At 36.3% G+C, this 19,685-nt stretch overlaps 1 protein-coding gene across 2 annotated transcripts in view; it reads left to right on the top strand.

Annotated features, from left to right (window-relative positions):
• DLC1 (DLC1 Rho GTPase activating protein) overlaps nucleotides 1–19,685 on the top strand; it is a 404,638-nt gene that overhangs the window by 97,242 nt on the left and 287,711 nt on the right. For both annotated transcript variants that reach the window (XM_004277160.4, XM_049704221.1), the window contains exons 3-4: nucleotides 1,351–1,500; nucleotides 8,809–8,949. In XM_004277160.4, the coding sequence (XP_004277208.1) occupies nucleotides 1,351–1,500; nucleotides 8,809–8,949 (291 nt within the window). The remainder of the gene's footprint in view (nucleotides 1–1,350; nucleotides 1,501–8,808; nucleotides 8,950–19,685) is intronic.

Raw genomic sequence — 19,685 nt, 5'->3', positions numbered from 1 at the left:
AACCAATTATTTGACATGTGAAAGATTATTATTATTAACAGTCTGCTATTAATATTAACAGATAGTTATTATTAATATTAGCTAATCTAATTTCATCTATAGCATTAGATGAATCCATGAAATTACCCGAGTCCTTGTTCTTTGGGGTCCCCCCTAATGGTGACTAGGGAATTTAGGGTGATTAAAAGTAAAAGGCCCAAAACAAAAGATCTGATTCAGACAGTCACCTCATTCATACCACTACTAATCCCATCACCTCAGCAAAGCCTCCAAATTACTCCCTTGTGCCTGCACCCCTCAGGCTTCCATCATGATATAGTTTCCCTTTGAGGTCACCACTGATGGTCCTTTTAAAGCTGATTTCACCCAGGTAAATATCTCAGACAGATGAGAAGATGGCAAGGGCAACATGAGTCACAAATGATGACTTGCCTCAAAAGGGCTGGTCCTGAGCCTGTGACATCCCTCAACAGATTATGCTTCTAAGGAAACTTACAGCGCTTTCCATGTTTTGTTTTGTTTTGTTCTTTTACCCAGTACTCTCCCCAACCCTGATATCTTGCACATTACAGAAAGTCTGAAAGTTTTCTAATACTAACTGAATTGATTTGAACACCCAAGAATAGTAAACAGTCATGCCCAAATAACTCTATATGGTTAGTAAGAAGCTTTAGTTACTTTTATAAACAAAACTATATCCATAAATATGTCTATATTATAGAGAGCTCAGAATAAGTAACCATTATTCATACGATTGTGGAGACTTTTTTCAAAAGTGTGTGAAAGAAAAGAAGCTTGAAAATAAATACTGGCAATGACATAGCTTGAAGCAGCAGTGAATAAATGGCCCCATGCAAAAAAACAAAACTAAACTAAATAATCCTGCCTTGTTTGATTCTTTTCCTATGTTTTACTATACTCAGAAATATTCATCCAAAAATATCATCTTGTATGCATCCTTAAACGTCTAACCCGCAAACAATTATTAGTATGTTATAATTGATTTGTACTATGACAAAAGAAGAGTAAACATACAACTTTTCTCAAGAATAATTAATCGGAAATTGTAAGTAAGTATCAGTACTGATATGATGTTATACTTCCTTTTCATTGTGCCTTGCTCTAGAAAATATATATTTAATATGCATGTAAAATGCTTTCTTGGCAGGTGGTCAGTATCTTTCCAATGAAGAGCACATTGATGGTACAGAATAGAACTTCCCTTCCCCCCTGAAGTAGAAGACTGCCTATTATTCAGTGTCCTTTTTGTCACATTGAAGAACAGAGAACTTTTTATTTTTTCCAAGAAATGGCCTTTCAGATTCAGTAACAACATGTTCTGTTCCTCAGGAAATAAGAGAAGATCGAGATAGGGTGCGGCTAGACTCGATGTTGTTGCTGATCATGAAACTGGACCAGCTTGATCAGGACATCGAGAACGCTCTCAGCACCAGCTCCTCTCCGTCCAGCACACCAACCAACCTTCGGCGGCAAGTCCCTGTGAGCTTCCCACTTCCCACTTCTTTGCATGTGAACGTGATGTCTCTACTTTGTATAGTCCCTCTTGCAAATGAAACATGTTGGATGGCCCCACTACCCACATGGGACCCTGATAGTGTTCCATAAATGTCACTCAAATCATTCTAGGCTTCATGCAGAGTCCATAAGAGAAGTGTGTGATTCAAAAGAAAATGGTTATTACTAGACAGGAAAGAGGGTCATTTTGGGAAATTATTTTGCTTCCTACTGATCAGATTCTCTTCATTGTCATTGTTTCCCTAATTGTTGGTCTTCCTTGATATGCTATAAACGCCATTAGCAGTGCTCTGTTGATCTTGTTTAGTGTCTTATTTCCAGTGTCCCACAAATTTACATTGCATATAGAAGATGGTTAATAAATATTTGCTAGACAGATGGATGAATGGTTGGATGGATGAATGGTTCATTGGATGAATGTGTGGGTCGATGAATGGATGTATAGATGGGTGGGTGAGTAAGTGGATGGATGGATGGAGGGATGGATGGATGGATGCTGGTTGAACTAACCAAGCATATTACAAAAAAGAATTTAGATGAAATCAGCTTGAGAACACTCTAAAATTCACTTAGTGAAACACAATGAATAGGACAGAGGTGAAAATTTTATTCTACTGTGCATTAGTTTCAAATAAGATAGACACTCCTGTCAGATTCAAACACAAAATAAAATTTAGAAGACATAGATTCCAAAATGTCTATACACTTTACATATTTAATATTAGCTTCAATTAAATGGCTTAGTTTTTGCAGATCTAGCAAATGTGATGGTAGAATTTACTTATAATTAAGCCATGCATTCCTTTTCAATTAATCTATCACTTTTGATATTCAGTAATCAACACGTTAATTCAAGAAATTTTGTAATTACCTAAGATCAAAGGGGTGGAAAATGTTATATATATATATATATATATATATATATATATATATATATATATATATATATATATATATATATAAAAGCACCTTTCAAAATAGAACTATTCTGTATCAAATTCTTTAATTTGTATAGTTCTACTATTGATTCTGAAGTTATTCAAAACTCATTCTGACTGTGGTGCAGAATATTTAAAGTCAATAAACAAGTTAAAATAATAGCTAACCTAAGTATAAACGAAGTATTAATACTATTCTAAATGCGTTATGTATGTTAACACAATCATTCCTTACAACATTGTTCAGATGAGTAAAAAGAATAGAGACAGTAATTGTATGTGCCAGAGCTGGCACAGAAGCCCAGCCAGTCTTGATCCAGAGCCATGTCACTCAACCACTATCCCATACTGCCTTTCCTAGCTGGCTATAATGGAAATCTGATAGCTTGAGCAAAAAACATTTTTGATTAAAAAATGAATAAATATGAAATTAAATGCTTTGACCTAGAAAGCTGGTAGGAATGACATTTTTCTTTTAATAATTTTTCTTCATCCTTCAGGATTCATCTCAAATGTTTTCTTTACAGTGAAGTCTTCCCTAAATCTCCTTCTGTCTTCCCAGACAGAATCGCTTACTCCTTCCCTGGTGCCACCATAGCGTCTTGCATATACTTTAGTAGGACAGGCACCCAGATGGAGGAAACGCAGTGAAAGTGATCTCCTGAGGCCAAAAAGAAGGGATGTTTTCTCGTTTACATATGAAGGGTGTAGAATCTTCAAACTCATTTTCATCAACACTTTAAAGCCCAATTTTTCAATAGGAGGTGCTTCTCAGTACTTTTGCCATTAATGTAGGTGTGGAATACATTTTCTCTTGAAAGTTTTCTGGTGTGAATTGCTGATCTCTCCCTATCTCTTTACTTGCTCCCCTTTTCCCTCTATATTGACCTTTCCTCAATCCCATGTATTTAGGGAAAAAAGCACAGCCCAGATTTCTGCTAAATACAACTCCATATTGTTGTCTCCATCTCAGAGAGCAAAACAGCCCTTACCTGCTAGATATGGTTCTTTGTTGAGTGGTAAAGACAATGCAAAACAAGAGCTGAGGTGGGTGATGATTAGGATTTGTCTGCATCTACATCTCTGCCTCCATTTAAAGTGTAAACTGGATTTTATATTGCATGCACTATCTCATGGACCATCACCACCCTTGCTGAACAAGGGTTAATTCTGTAAATAAAGATGTATTTCTGAGTTTTTAGTTCAACAGATACTTGAAATAGGCCAAATAATACAGTAGAAACATGAACTTTGGAGTCTGCAGGCCTGAGTTCATATGCCAGCTCTATAACTGAATATCTGAGAACATAAGAAAAGTATTTAATTTCTCAACTTCAGGTTCATGTAAAAAGAGGAGACATTGTTTCCTACTTAATGGCTTGTTGGGAGGAGTAAATGAAAGAACACGTGTGAGATGCATTGCAAAGATCTGGCACAGAGTACATATTTAGTATTTGTTAATGCCATTGCCTTCTCTCATGTGCTCACTCACACCAGACACTGGGTTAAAGGTAAATAAGACATAGCCTGCATCCCTAGAAACTTCTTTTTGTGTCTGTGTTTTTCTAGGTTGTCCCTTTTTCTTTATTTCTGTTCCTTGGTATTTAAAGCTAATTTTAACATTCTCTCGTCATCAGAATTTTTTCCACATGCGATTTTCATTCCTTTTGATAATTGTACCATGGAATAAGTGGATTATAACAAGTAATTATGACCTTGATTGTCCACCAAGGAGTACTGTCCCAGATTCAGAGGAGAAACCCCCTCTGCCACACCCTCATACTCCACTGTGAACGTACAGTTTAGCAAGGAGGGCAAGACATACAATGAAACAGTGACCTCAGTTTGAGATTATTTGTAAGAAAATGCTGGAGTGAGTTCTACATATAATAAAGGGGGTAAAGAATAATATGGGCTGGAGTCTTTAAGAATAGCTTCAAAGAGAAAAACATTAAAATAAGGGTAGATGTAAAAATGTATAGAAGGCTGCCTTGATAGAGCCTGACAAGTGAGGGTCAGGCAGATCTGAGCTTTAATGTCAGCCCTGCCACAGACCATGAATTTGGTCAAGTTACTTGCCTTAAGCTTTGGCTTCATCATCCATCAGGTAGTGATAATAATATCTTCCACATAGAGTTTGTGAACATGGAAACAGAGAATGGCTGTACAGTATTGTCTTTAAATGGTAAAAAAAAATTTTAATATTTATTATTTTACCTCAGAATTATTGTATTGTTAGAAGGGTGCAAGGTTACCCTGTTATTTGCCTAATCAAATCATAAATAGGAAGGCAAAATTAGTGCAAATGATTTCTGATAAATGTAAAATATAAATGGCTTATAAACTACCTGCTACTTATGATTATGCATTTGATGTTTATAAATTACCTGCTATTTATGACTATCCATTTGATGTTGATTCAATTTGAAATCTTAATGAACCATTTTTCTCTTATGGTAAAATGTAAAATGTCTTTTCCGTGCAAAAAAAAAAGAATAGATGACCCTTAATCTGAAAGCACTCAGGGCATGAGAAATTTGGTTATGGTTATATGTTTTACACACACACACACACACACACACACACACACACACACTTAAAGAATTTAGTATTATGTTTCATATTTATTATTGTTATGTATGTCTTTTATACCCTTTCTTTTTTATGTTTGTTTTCCACTTTTTTCTTTTTTTTTTGTAGCTTTATTGAGATAGAATTGCCATATAACATTGTATAAGTTTAAGGTATACAATGTGATGATTTGATAGTTTTTTATGCAAAATAATTACCACAGTAAGGTTAGTTAATACATCCATAAACTGGTATAATTACAGTTGTGTGTGTGTGTGTGTATGTGTGTGGTGAGAACATTTAATATCTACTCTCTTACAACTTTCAAATATATAATACAGTGTTGTTAACTGTAGTCGCCAAAATGAAGATTAGATCCTCAGAACTTATGCCTCTTATAACTGGAAGCTTGTACCTTCTGACCAGCATGTCCCCATTATCCCCACATTCCAGCCCCTAGCAACCACCACTTCACTCTGTTTCTATTTTGGCCTTTTTTTTTAGATTCCACATATAAGTGAGATCATACAGTATTTGTGTTTCTCTGTCTGACTCATTTCACTTAGCATAATGCTCTCCAGGTCCTTCCATATTGTCACAAAAGGCAGAATTTCCTTCTTTTCTATGGCTAAATAATATTCCATTGTATATATATACCACATTTTCTTTATCCATTTATCCATCTATAGACACTTCAGTTATTTCTGTGTCTTGGCTATTGTGAATATAATGCAGCCATGAATATAGGGGTGCAGATGTCTCTTTAAGACAGTGATTTCATTTCCTTTGCATGTATATGCAAATGTGGACTTACTGGATTACATGGTAGTTCAATTTTTTTTTTTTTTTTTTTTTTGCGGTACGCGGACCTCTCACTGTTGTGGCCTCTCCCGTTGCGGAGCACAGGCTCCGGACGCGCAGGCTCAGCGGCCATGGCTCACAGGCCCAGTCGCTCCGTGGCATGTGGGATCTTCCCGGACTGGGGCACGAACCCGTATCCCCTGCATTGGCAGACGGACTCCCAACCACTGCGCCACCAGGGAAGCCCTATTTTTATTTTTTGAGGAACCTCCATACTGTTTTCCATAGTGACTATACTCATTTACATTCCCACCAACAATGCACTAGGATTCCCTTTTATGATAGCTGTTCTGACAAGTGTGAGGTGATATCTCATTGTAGTTTTAATTTGCATTTCCCTGATAATTAGTGATTTGAGCACCTTTTCATGTACCTGTTGGCCATTTGTGTCTTTGGAAAAAATGTCTACTCAGGTATTTTGCTCATTTTTTAATCAGATTATTTGTTTTTTGCTATTGAGTTGAATGAGTTCCTTATACATTTTGGATATTAACCCCTTATCTAAGGTTTGCAAACATTTTCTTGTAATTGTATAGGCTGCATCCTTCATTCTGTTGATTGTTTCCTTTGCTGTGCAGACGCCATTTAGTTTGATATAGTCCCATTTGTTTATTTTTGCTTTTATTACTTGTGCTTTCGGTGTTATACCCAAAAAATTGTTGCCAAGACCAATGTCAAGAAGCTTTTGCTCTATGCTTTCTTCTAGGAGTTTTACAGTTTCAAATATTACATTTACGTCTTTAATTCATTTCAAGTTAAGGTTTGTGAGTGGTGTAAGATAGGGGTCCAGTTTCATTAATTTGCATGTGAATATCCAATTTTCCCAACACCATTTACTGAAAGGACTATTTTTTCCGTATTGAATATTCTTGGCCCCCTTGTCAAATGTTAGTTGACTGTATATGCATGCTTTTATTTCTGTGCTCTCTGTTCTATTCCATTGGTCTGTGTGTCTGTTTTTATGCCAGTACCATACTGTTTTGATTACTACAGTACTATAATTTGAAATAAGGGAATGCGATGGCTCCAGCTTTGTTATTATTTCTCAGATTGCTTTGGCTATCCAGGGTCTTTTGTGGTTCCATACAAATTTTAGGATTGCTTTTTCCTATTTCTATGAAAAATGCCATTGAAATTCTGACAGGGGTTGCACTAAATCTATAGATCACTTTGGGTAGCATGGACATTTTTCACAATTTTAATTTTTCCAATTCAGGAACATGAGCTATCTTTCCATTTATTTGTGTCTTCTTCAATTTCTTTCATCAGTGTCCTGTAGTTTCTAGTGTACAGATCTTGTGCCTCCTTGGTTACATATTAATATTTGTCAGCTTGGTTATTCTTTCATAAAACAATATTTATGAGCATATTCTAGGTGCCAGGCACTATTCTAAGCCTGGGGAATGTATCAGTGAACAAGACAGGTGAAGCCCCTGCTCTTGTGATGCATAGATTCCAATAAAGGGAGACAAAAAAGATTTGAAATAGAAATGAATGAAAGGTAGATAGATGGTCAGATAGAGAAATAAATACATACGTACATACATAGGTAGAGATGATGGATGGATATTGTTGATACGTGGTAGATAAACAAGGTAATAAGATCGTAAAATAGAAAATGATACACTGTGGAGGTTGAAGAGAGGAAAATATTTTAGTTTGAACTGTCAAAGGATGCTTCTCTGAGGTAGTGATATTCAAACTGAGAGCTGAGTGACAAGAAAGGGACAGCAAAGGGAAATACTTGGACAAGGGACAAGAAAGGGCATAGTCCCTGCCATAAACACCACCTTGGTGTACTAGGAGGACTGACAAACAGCAAGTATGGCAGAGCATATAGAAACAATAGAATGATAGAGCATAAGGCCAGAGAGTCGGGGTGCAGCGTAGATGATATTTAACCATATGGGCCATGGTGAAGTTGAGATGTAGAAAGAGTGGACATAAAGATTATCAAATCATAATTTTCTCCAGTTAACATTATAGAGTGATGTGTGCCTTCACACCCTCCCCTTTGCATTCTCTTCACCCTTGCCTTTCCTCTGTGTTCTCACGTATAACACAAAGATATCATTTGGTAAATTAAATGCACAGCCTTTGGAGGGATTACAGTGTAATTGCACTCATTCAACAGACATGTCTTATCCACATACTGTACACTAGTTGCTCAGAAGGCATATGATGTTAATAATAACAATATTTACAGTAATGCCCAGCATTTAATGAAAATGATTATATGCCTGTTACATGCACTTTGCATATATCTTGCTTAATCTTCATAAACCTGTATGAGTGCATGCTATCATTACACTCATTTTCAAATGAGGGAATTGAATCACACATGACAAAGCGTAATTCCTGCCCTCAAATAGCTTATAGTTCGTTAGATAGACATACACTTGAGCTAAATGATTCCAGGCTATTATGGTAGGTGTCACCATGGAGATCTGTTGGGAACATAGAAGAGAGTGAGGTGAGAAGAACTGAGAACTGTCTTTTCATTTGACACTCATAACCCTGTTGCAAGAGGGATGTAAAGTGAGTTACTCAAAGTCACACAACGAGCAAGGGCTGTCTATGGGCTTCTTCCTCCTGACTTATTGCAGTGTCCCGGCTAGCTGCCCCTACTGCCCTTTCCAATGCACAATCAGCTGTTAAATTATCAAAGTAGTTTGCTACCTCTTTTTCAGTATTTGCATTCCAAAATCAGACCCTCTGAAGAGTACAATTGTTAATACAAAATAATGCACGGTTATGGGTGACGTGTCACTGTCTGTTGTCATAACTCTGTGGTGTGTCCATGTGTGTTGGGAGAAGGAGGAGGTGGAAAGGTGTTGGAGGTGGGAGAAAGGCATGTAGAGAGTGTGGACATGCCCTTCATATCAATGCATTTTTTTCATAGGATCTGGAATCAGGATCTGAGAGTGGAGCAGATAACACTTCGGTAAATCAGACACAAATAAATCTGTCTTCTAACACCGAGTCCACTGACCTACCATCTTCCACCTCAGTGGCCAGTTCTGGAACCAAACCCAAGTCTATGGTAAGTTGTTAATTATAACAGTCAGTTTCCACATGAAGTGTTGATTATCTTCAGGTAAGAGTTGATATCGCATCCATTCAGTTTAGAAGAAATACTCTTGGATTCTTAGTTGCAGTGACTTGATAGTATTTAATTAAATACAGCCCAACATATGCTGTTTTTTTGTTTTATAAATGTTTACACAAGTACTTTACTAACATAGGTCATTGTTCCAGAATTATGCAAAATATGGTGTTAAATTTTATTACTGGATACTGAAAACTTGAAAGAACCAAGAATGCAAAATGGAAAGATGATTCTCCCTGTATTATTATTCTGACTAAATGGCTTACCAATGGGAAAATTAATGGATGGATGGATGGATGGATGGATAGATAGATAGATTAAAAAGTAGAGATATATAAGATCACACACATGATAAGTTTTATGTGGGTATTAAATGACATAGCACATGTCAAGCGCTTAGTGAAATGATTGGCACAGAAAAAATACTGAAAAAATGTAAGCTACTATTGTTATTATTATGATGCTTCATAGACTTTACAATGCTACCAAAACAAATGAAAAGGAGAATCACTACATGTAATAGTATAGCACAGTGACTTGTGAATAGAAGACATTTTCCTTTAAGTAAAAAGTTGAACTGCAACAGGAAAGCAGTATTTGACTCTAAAGGTAACATTTATGGAGGAAGTAATTACTACTTCAAATATCTAAAGTCCCAGCAGCTCCAAAATAACCTTTCCTAGTTTAGTGAAAATCATAGTGTTGTATTATTTTTTAAATGCCCATGTTAGCTTAACACAGAGAAACAAGTTTGGATTGCTTTTCTGCCTGCCTTTAAAATAAAAGGCAAATCTGAAATAAAACTAAAAAGAGAAAACTTGAATTTAAAATGTAGTATGTATGTTCAACTGCAAGAATATCTAGAGTATTTTTGATGGAATAAATATTTATTGAACACCTACGATGTGCCGTGTGTTATGCAAGATAAAAAAGACTTGGAGAGCAATAAAAATATATTCTCTGTCTTTAAATATCTCACAGTCTAGCAAGGGAGGTAGGCATGTAAACAATGAAATGCAATGACATGCTGTATGGTAGTGCTGTATATACAGGAAATAGGAGGAACCAATGACATACTACCCAATGCTATTTTGCGGTACACTGAAAAAATAGGGTCAAAAATAATGTGTGCCAATGGGCAGACTGCAGTGACGTGTTGCTCTTCTTTTCCACAATCGCTAGAGAAGGTTGAAATGCAAAATTCAAATATGAAACTCAACAATCTCATTTTACCACGTTCTTATTAAGGGAAAAGATAAAAGCCTCTTAAGAGTTTTAGCTTGGGGCTTCCCTGGTGGCCCAGTGGTTGAGAGTCCACCTGCCGATGCAGGGGACATGGGTTCGTGCCCCGGTCCGGGAAGGTCCCACATGCCGCAGAGCGGCTGGGCCCGTGAGCCATGGCCGCTGAGCCTGCGCGTCCGGAGCCTGTGCTCCGCAGCGGGAGAGGCCACAGTGGTGAGAGGCCCGCGTACCGCAAAAAAAAAAAAAAAAAAAAAAAAGTTTTAGCTTGAAGGTTTGGGAACAATTGGAGCGTTGGCTTTTTGAACACTGGAGACAGGTGTGGGGCTGACATATAAGAAGTAAGTAGAGGGACTTCCCTGGTGGAGCACTGATTAAGAATCCGCCTGCCAATGCAGGGGACACAGGTTCGAGCCCTGGTCTGGGAAGATCCCACATGCCACAGAGCAACTAAGCCCGTGTGCCGCAACTACTGAGGCTGCGCTCTAGATCCCGCGAGCCACAACTACTGAGCCCACGTGCCACAGTTACTGAACCCCGCGTGCCTAGAGTCCGTGCTCCGCAACACGAGAAGCTACTGCAATGAGAAGCCTGAGTTCTGCAACGAAGAGTAGGCCCCTCTTGCCGCAACTAGAGAAAGCCCACGCACAGCAACGAAGACCCAATGCAAACAAAAATAAAATAAAGAAATAAATGTATTTTTTTAAAAAAAGAAGTAAGTAGAAAGGAAGGTGAATTCCCTTTTTTAAAGGTATTTATGCTTAAATAAGCTTTTTAAAGCACCTTCTATTGACCCTAAGAGTGTTCTTTTCACTCTAACATTTATTCTGTGTTCATCTTTTACTTTAGAATAATTACTGTTGGTATCCACTATTTCTCCCTTGAAACGTACATATTTTAGAGTGTAGTCACCTTATAATTTGTAATCATTGCTACAACTCTGTGTGCAGTTCCTTAGTCTTTTTTCAATGCTCCCATGCTTATAAATGTGGTCAATATATTTCCATTGAGCAATGTACATATTTTTATGGTAACCATCTTCAGTAAAGTTTTAGAATGAGAAACATAAAACCATCAGTTTTCCTAGGGCTTTAATCCCTTAGAGTACTTTATAATGGGTCCTTTTTCAAATTGTTCATGTTTTGCCATATCAGTTGACCAAACTATTCACCCCACAGGCAAAATTAAGAAATAATTAAAATCAGTTGTTGAACAGAAACATATTTTTTCATGCACTGCAAATCAAATATTAACTGAAAAGTTGCCAACTTGGAATAAAATCAGAAGTGAAGATATATCCAGCTGTTCAGGTGTGACCTGGGCACACGATCACAACTTCGTAGTGATGCCACAACTCACTAGTCAGTGAGTGATGAGAATCATTATGCAATTGACTCAGCCTTGAAATACAATATTCCACTTCAAGACACCCAAAACCTATTTAACACATCTTGATCAATACTGCAGGTGGAGTTAGACAACTGGAAATGCAACTCTGTTCAGCTACTGAGCTCTAGTTTAGTCAAATTCTCTAACTGGCCACAAGAAGTACCCAGAGGGGAAGAAAACACTCTGCTATCAAAGGCAACTGACTTTTAGGAAATTTCGTAAAGAAAATGACCAATTAAAAAAGTAGCTTGGGAGACTGGGATTGACATATATACACTACTGATACTATGTATAAAATAGATAACTAATGAGAACCTACTGTATAGCACAGGGAACTCTACTCAGTGCTCTATGGTGACCTAAGTGGGAAGGAAATCCAAAAAGGGGATATGTGTATACATATAGCTGATTCACTTTGCTGTACAATAGAAACTAACACAACATTTTAAAACAACTGTACTCCAATAAAGATTAAAAAAAAAAGTAAGCTTGAAAAACAGGCTTCTGTGTTGGTGGAAGGGCTGCTTTAATATGAGCATGTGTGTGTTTTATTTTTTGCTGGTTTTGGTGTCATTATTATTTTGAGTATTTCCTTTTTACTAAAGTTAGAAAGTAAGTCTTGAGCCATGGATCAATTTTATGTTTTTAGTTTTTCCTGGGTTAAAATATTAGAATGAAGAATTTTACCTATTTTATGAGATATTAAACAGACACTTTTCCCCTCAATTTGGAGCTTTGGGAATAATGGCAGCCTGGCTACTTTGTGAAAAGAAAGAAAACTCTAGTATCCTACAGAGCTGTTCTTTTCACTATGAACTAAAATTTCAATTTTAATATTAAGTAGAAATATTAAATTCAAAGAACACCTACTTCTAACATCCACCTAAAATGAACCAGCCTTCTGCTCCATAGTGTCACATTTTTACAGAATGCTTACTTTCATTTCAGAATTATTTAAAGTTACATTTGATTTGCTGCTATGAACCTATTTATAATGGTGACTGACTACCACAAATATTTGGCTTTCCTTTTGTGTGTAAGGTCTTTGGATTTCTAAGTGCCAATTTTTCAATAAGATTTCTACTTTTATATTTATTATTAGAAGGGGACCAATGAGTAATCTTCAGATTTTTCATAAATACTGTGTATATATCATGCTGAAAATTGAGCATTAAAGTAGATTTCTGAAATGTATTTGACAGAAAAAAATTTAAAAGTTAAAAGGTAGGATATCCACTACCAAAAAACACATTAGTAAAAACAAGGTCTGGTGCTTAATGCCAAAAATATCATCAATTTCTTTCTTAAATTCTTGGTTTTGTTCCTTCAAGGCAGTCTCATAATGCCTTTCACACTAGACACTTCTGCGAACAATGCATGTGTAGTCATATCATTTTTTATACAGTGCTTTCATTCACCGCAGAACAATATTCTGACATCCCTCTAACCAGGGTATTCAGTTGCTTGAGTTGTTCCTGCATTAATTAATATAGGGTTGTTACATGAAAGATTTTAAAGCTGGGCACTAAAACCCCACAGGTTTTGTTGTGGTTGTTGTTTTTCTTAAAGATACTGATTAGTGTAGGTGGTTGTTAAATTAGTATTAATCATACATTTGTGAAGAAAGAGACCAAGGCTGAGATAAGAAAAACAACATATTTTATTTGTAAAATAAGTACTGGAGGAACAGAGAAGGTGTTCTGCTGTGTATAGTAACATCAGCTTCATAGAGAAGACAGCCCCACTAGTTGCCATGTGATAGAATTCTAACGGCCAGAATGAGAACCTCAATCATTTGGGCATTTGGGAACCCCAGCTAGATAGTTTTGAGTGTATCCTAAACTATCTAAAGGAATGTTGGAAGATACCAGCATTCATATCAGAATGTATTGAATGTTGGAATTACAAAATAACCCTCCTTTTAAGATGTTAAAAAACAGCAGAAATTATTAACCTTCATTATTGTAATTGCTACAAGATGAAAAAAGACAAATATATCTTATTCCAGCTCAAGCTGGCAACAGTAGCTCTAATTCCACAGACCGAATACACCCTTAATCTTTTCATCATTACCACCAAAATATCCATGAGATAGATGAGGGTGGAGACAGAAGCTCATGGAGGGGGTGGGAGCTGAGGGCAGGCTGAATGCCAGAGACTGCCAACTCCTCCCAAGAATGGTTCAGAGTAAATCCTGCCTAAATGCTGCTGGAGTGTGACCGAGATAAAGCTTCAGGAGTATGTCCTGACTGCAAGTTCATGATCGTTTCTAGATGACTTTTAAAAAGGTGGTACTCCAATGCCACAGTCAACCTGATATTTTAGCCTCTTTTACCAACAATTTCAAAAATTGCATGGTCAGTGTAACCTATTGTTGAAGAAAAAAAAAATCTCTCAATGTGACTCTGAAACACAACTGTTTATGCTATAGTCAACTTAGTGAGACACTTACATACAGTCTATTATCTTTCTCCCCTCTGGCATGATGGAAGCAAACAATAATTTTTGGGTCTGACATTCACTTGTCAATAGTATTGTCCTCCCTAAAAAGCATAAATATTTTGAAGTGGAGGTAAAAAGGAGGGTGATGACGTTGTGTATGAATTTTGACATTACGTTATTTTTAATGAATGCTGTTAATGTTTAAGTCATTTAAAAACAGGATCTTATTTTTTTCCTTTTTTCACCCAATGAGATATGGTCTAATCTGCTATGAAACTATAAAATGTTGTTGGCATTAGTCCCAATTATACAGCATATTAAGGAAATTAAGGCTGATTCAAGAAAGAAGAGAAAAACCATCAGAGGTTCCTCATAATTACTTTCAGTGTAAACCAGGTTTTATATCTAAATGCAATCACATATCTCATACATGTGATCATTTAGCTGAAGTCATTATGCTTGTGACATATTAAATGGTAGGCACTAAAATTGAAAAATAGCGTGTAGATTCAGGAGTCCAAATCACATTACTCTCAAGCATCATTTAAAACGCAATTCATATGCAGAATTTTAGTAGGTCCCTATTTTGTTTTACCAGGATATTCTATATTTTTGCTTAAGTGATTATCAGATTTTTATAACAAAGCTAGTGATTTTCTCTAATGCTGCTCACTATTTAAAACAAAATAAAGGGATAAAACATTGTCTTTTTTGGGACATTGGGAACTGCAAATACTCCTTTTTACTGAACTCTTGGGGGAAAAATGTTAGGTAACATGTAAAATTGACTAGAATTTAAAGAGTATTTCATAATGTCACATATGATAAGTAAAGAAAATAGCATAGTAAAAGGAAAAATGACACACATAGAATTCTTAAAGTTTAGTCTGAAACATCAAAAAATTTGAATTAGTACAATTTACCACTTTGCAAACAAAAATGTAATGGTCTTAGAAAAATGCCTTTGATTGTAATGCTTTTGAATGTGGCAATTTAATTTTGACATAGCCAAGCAATAACATTAAAGTATGTGGATTTTTAAAGAAGTATTTATTCACTAAGATCCTCATTGTTTATGAGAAAGAAAAATAAGCCAAATCTTATAGCTTTTTTAAGGAAAATTGAGCCACCAGAGAGCTGGGGAAAAAATGTTTCTAAAAAGGAAATCATTCTGTGATTATTATAATGAGATATTTCTTAGAATTCTGATTCTAAAGTGTAGAGGATTCCATTCACATATTCTGGATTTTGAAATAATAAATCTGTAATTCATTAACTTTGGGCTTTGAAAAATAGAAACATTTTTCATAACCATTTGCTTTTCTATTTAAAATTATTTCAAAATTCTCTCATTTCTTGTGTTTGAAGATACTGATATCTGTTTCCAATCTATTTACATGTTAATTCATGATAGTCTTGTTTGGGATGGATTTTTTTTTATTATTATTTATTTTGCGGTACGCGGGCCTCTCACTGTTGTGGCCTCTCCCGCTGCGGAGCACAGGCTCCGGACGCGCAGGCTCAGCTGCCATGGCTCACGGGCCCAGCAGCTCCGCAGCACGTGTGATCCTCCCCGACCGGGGCACGAACCCGTGTCCCGTACATCGGCAAGCGGACTCTCAACCACTGCGCCACCAGAGAAGCCCAGGGATGGATTATTAGATCTCCACAATAACCTCCTCACTTAAGACTTTTCACTCAGAATCTAGGAGTTTCATTGTGCCAAAAATAAGTACAACTTGCATCCAGATATACTGATCCTTAATACTAAAGTCGAGCACATGATGTTTAAGTAATTTTTTGAGTTGGAAAAATTGTTTTTCTATTTTGTTTGTGTTTCATTTATAATAACCTGGCTAATTAGACGTCTGGAGCAGAACTCCTGCAACCAAAAGAATGATGGGGAAAATGGAACCTAAAACTGAGAGGACAGTAAGAATGGAACAGATTCCGTTAGGGCAAGAAACAGTAAAAAAAGTAATAATCTCTGCAACCGAAGATTTGGTCATATGAATAGTACTTTTGTATGTTATCATCATTACAATGAGGAAAATTTAGTTTTTCCATGTGCTGATGTTACTTCTCGAATCCAGCTCATATTTTCATCCAAGAGAAATAACAACTTCCAGTTATTTCTGGGCAATGTAAAATGGCAAGCCAACAACACGCCACATCACAGCAACCAAGAATATAATTCATAGCATTGAGCAATAATAATAACCCATAAGCCATTTTCACAGAGCTCTCTTCATCTCAGAGTCATCCCCAAGGTCTAATTATATATTTAGTGTTACCATTCTTTTTCTGATTCCCTACTTTGATTCTTTGACTGATAATTAATGCTGCCCCTGGCATTTGGTGGCCTCTACCCTCACTTCTTAAGGACAGTTAAAGTCAGTTGAAATGTTTAACTGGGGATTCCGTGTGAATATTCAGTAGACGTTGTACAAAGTTTATACAGAGGGCTTTTGTGACTGTAGTTTTGAGCTGTCTATCACATACCAGATTTCTAAATGAAAAAGTAAAAACAGCAACCAAGCATTTGAGTGTTCTGAATATCACACATCTAAACAGTTGGTGTTGTAACAAAAATATGAAGTGTCATTTACTCTTTATCTTCACTCTTTATCTTTTTCAAGGCACAATCACTTGAAAAATATCAATATTCTTGATATTCTGCTTATTTAATGAGAATTTTATATGCTAGTTTCTTTTTTTGAGTGAATGAATGGTTCATATTCCTTAGATTATTGTTGCCACTCTCACTTTTTAGTGATTCTCTGTTCTTTCCACTGTGACAGCTTGGTGTAATCCAGGCAACTTCTGAATTAGTAAACTGCTTCAAAGGAAAATCAATTGACACTCATGAAAACAGTTGTGTCCTTTTTACTGTAGATTGCTTTATCCATTTTATTTTGTTGTTGTTCTGCTGATTCATGTTGAAGGCCCTACCTTTGTATAAATACTATAGTAATTTACTGAATGGGAATTTACCACATTAGTCATTCTGTGAAATGCAGAGAATCATACAAATAGGCGATAACAATAAATCAGTGCTGTTCAGATTGTGCACTCTGGGCACCCCCAGAACTGCCTTCCTCTCCCTGCCCCAGCCAGACTTATTTACTTTTATCCCTTTTATATATTGGCCTTCTGAATAAAATCCTCTTTGATCCATCCATTGCATTAATTTTGTTTAAATCCCAGACTAAACGAATTATACGGGTGAGGAAAGCATTGGAGAATTTTTTCTTGGGTCCAGATAGCCTCTGATTTCCAAGAGCATCCTGGCGAAGTTGCCTCCAGAACTTCTCTGTTGCCAGGGCAACAACCTCTGGGTGCCAATAAGAAACAAAAAAAGTGGGAGAGAGAGCAGACTCTGGATCGGAGCAACTCGACTTAGCCTGGGTCTGAAATTCTGCTGAAGCAGATTATTAAATTCTATATTGCAGACACTGAGCTGTAGATAGATAGTTTTACATTATTTTTTACTGTCTATTGGGGAGTAAAGTCAGAATTTTAAATAACTTTTAATAGATAAAAACATTTAGAATTCAGAACTAGTAGAATTTCCACTTAAATGTATTTCCTAAGCAAATATTAACTAAGTGTTAAATTTTACAGTTTGAATTTCGTGAATATATCAAAATCGTGCAATTATTTCCCTACTTATAGCAATCTGTAGTTTTTTTCTGTATTAAATACAATATTATATAACACTATGATGATAGTTCTACAAATATTTTTATCTGAATTTCTAATATCCTCTTATGTAGTTACATAGACTAAAAAGGACTTGTATATTTGTTAAAGAGCAAATTTTTTGTTTCTAATAATATTGAACTTTTAAAATATTTATTAGAACACCTTAATTTAATCAGAATGTAAAGAAAAATATTATTATCCATGTGTAATATATCTAAGTGATGTATTCATGTCCTTATGAAATTATTCTACTTTTTATTAAACAAAAGCCTTTCTAATTAATAATGTAGCTGAACTCTAATACTATTAATGTTGTGAACATTAATGTTATAAAACTCAATTCTTTTTTTTCCCCGAAAAACTATAAGAACCCACTATGGCTATGTGTAAGCAGCTGTGCTGGACACTGGGATAGAATTTAAGAAAAAACAGAGGGGGGAAATGACATGATTGGAATCTTTGGAATCAGACTCCGGGACCAGGAATTGGCCGGAGAAGCTTTATTGGTGAGTGTTCTTGGGAGACAGACATGCATAGAAGTGAGGAAGGCAGCACTGGTCAGACAGCAGAGTTGGCTGAGCTGCAATGCAGTAACAGTTGCAGCCTCGGCTAACTCTCTGCAGCTCTCTGGAGCTTGGATGGCCCTTCAGAGTTGTCCCAAATTGAGACAGGGAGGCTGGATCTCTGTATCCCTGCACTCTTAGGCTGCCCCTAGAAACTGATGTAGTCTTGAATGAGGCAGTTCCTGGCTGTCAAGGGCATTTCCCAAAGAGGGAAACAGATGTAACCATTGGCAGCCACTATTCCCAGGAGCAGGGGAATCGGCCCTGGAGGGGGAATCTGGGAGTAGCTCTGCAGTCTCCACCACACATGTCATGGCCTTCACCTTCATGAGGAACACTCTGTGATGTAAGCAAACACGTGGTTATGAAAAGATGTAATAAGTACCAAATTAAAGTTATACCGAATCTAAGGATTAAATGTTTAAGAAATGTATTAGTTCTGTTAGAGAAGATGGGAACCCTTAGGTAAGACTTCCCAGAGGAAATGACAATGGAATGTGGTCTTTAATAATAACTAGGAGTTTCCCAGATGAGGAAAGGGGAAAAGGAATAGAGTGTAAAAAACATCAGAAAACAAAAAAGCAGTCTCCTCATGGCTTATTGGTAATTGAGTAAAGAATGGGGTACATAACTCTACCTGGCAGAAAACGTATCTAGAATAGCCTTTGGGCAAGTTTGTGGATAACTTTCCATACCCTGTCCAAAAAATCTACTTTAAGGGAAATGCAAGGATGGCTTTTAAATAAGAAAAAAAAATGATTTGATTTATATTTTAAAGAACTAGAACTCCACAAATGCAGGAAAAAATGGAATCAGAGTGTAGGGGGTCTAGGAGACATCGAAAAGAGCTAGGAAGAGCAGATAAACTTTTGTGACAATGATTTAGGCAGGGAGAGTGATGACCTGAAGGGAACAACAATAAGGAACAGGGAAGATACACTATTGGAGGTAGAACTGATAAAAACCGAGCTTTTGCAAAAAAGACGAGAGAAAGGAAGGATTAAGTGTGGATTCAAAATTTGTGTCTTGGAAAAGTAATACAATGATAGGGTCGTTGTCTAAGATAAGGAATAAAGAAGCAGAAGTAGGTATGAGGAGGAAAAGCAGTGTTTTTTCTTTAAATCAACCTTATTAAGATAAAATTTACATACAATAAAATGTACCCATTTTAAGTATACATGCTTCCAGGATGTTTTTGATAATAATGGAAAGAAGGAAAGACGGAGGCTAGCAGAGGAAGTTTTACTGAGGGAAGATTTGTCATCTTTTCTTGCACTGTTTAATTTTTTTAGGAATGTAGTCTTGTTAAACATGTACCACCTAATGGAAGAA

The sequence above is a fragment of the Orcinus orca genome, chromosome 21 (assembly GCF_937001465.1).
Source record: "Orcinus orca chromosome 21, mOrcOrc1.1, whole genome shotgun sequence".
In the NCBI taxonomy this organism is placed as follows: Eukaryota; Metazoa; Chordata; class Mammalia; order Artiodactyla; family Delphinidae; genus Orcinus; species Orcinus orca.
Note: the sequence above shows the minus strand (reverse complement) of the source record. Positions and strands in the feature narration are given on the sequence as shown.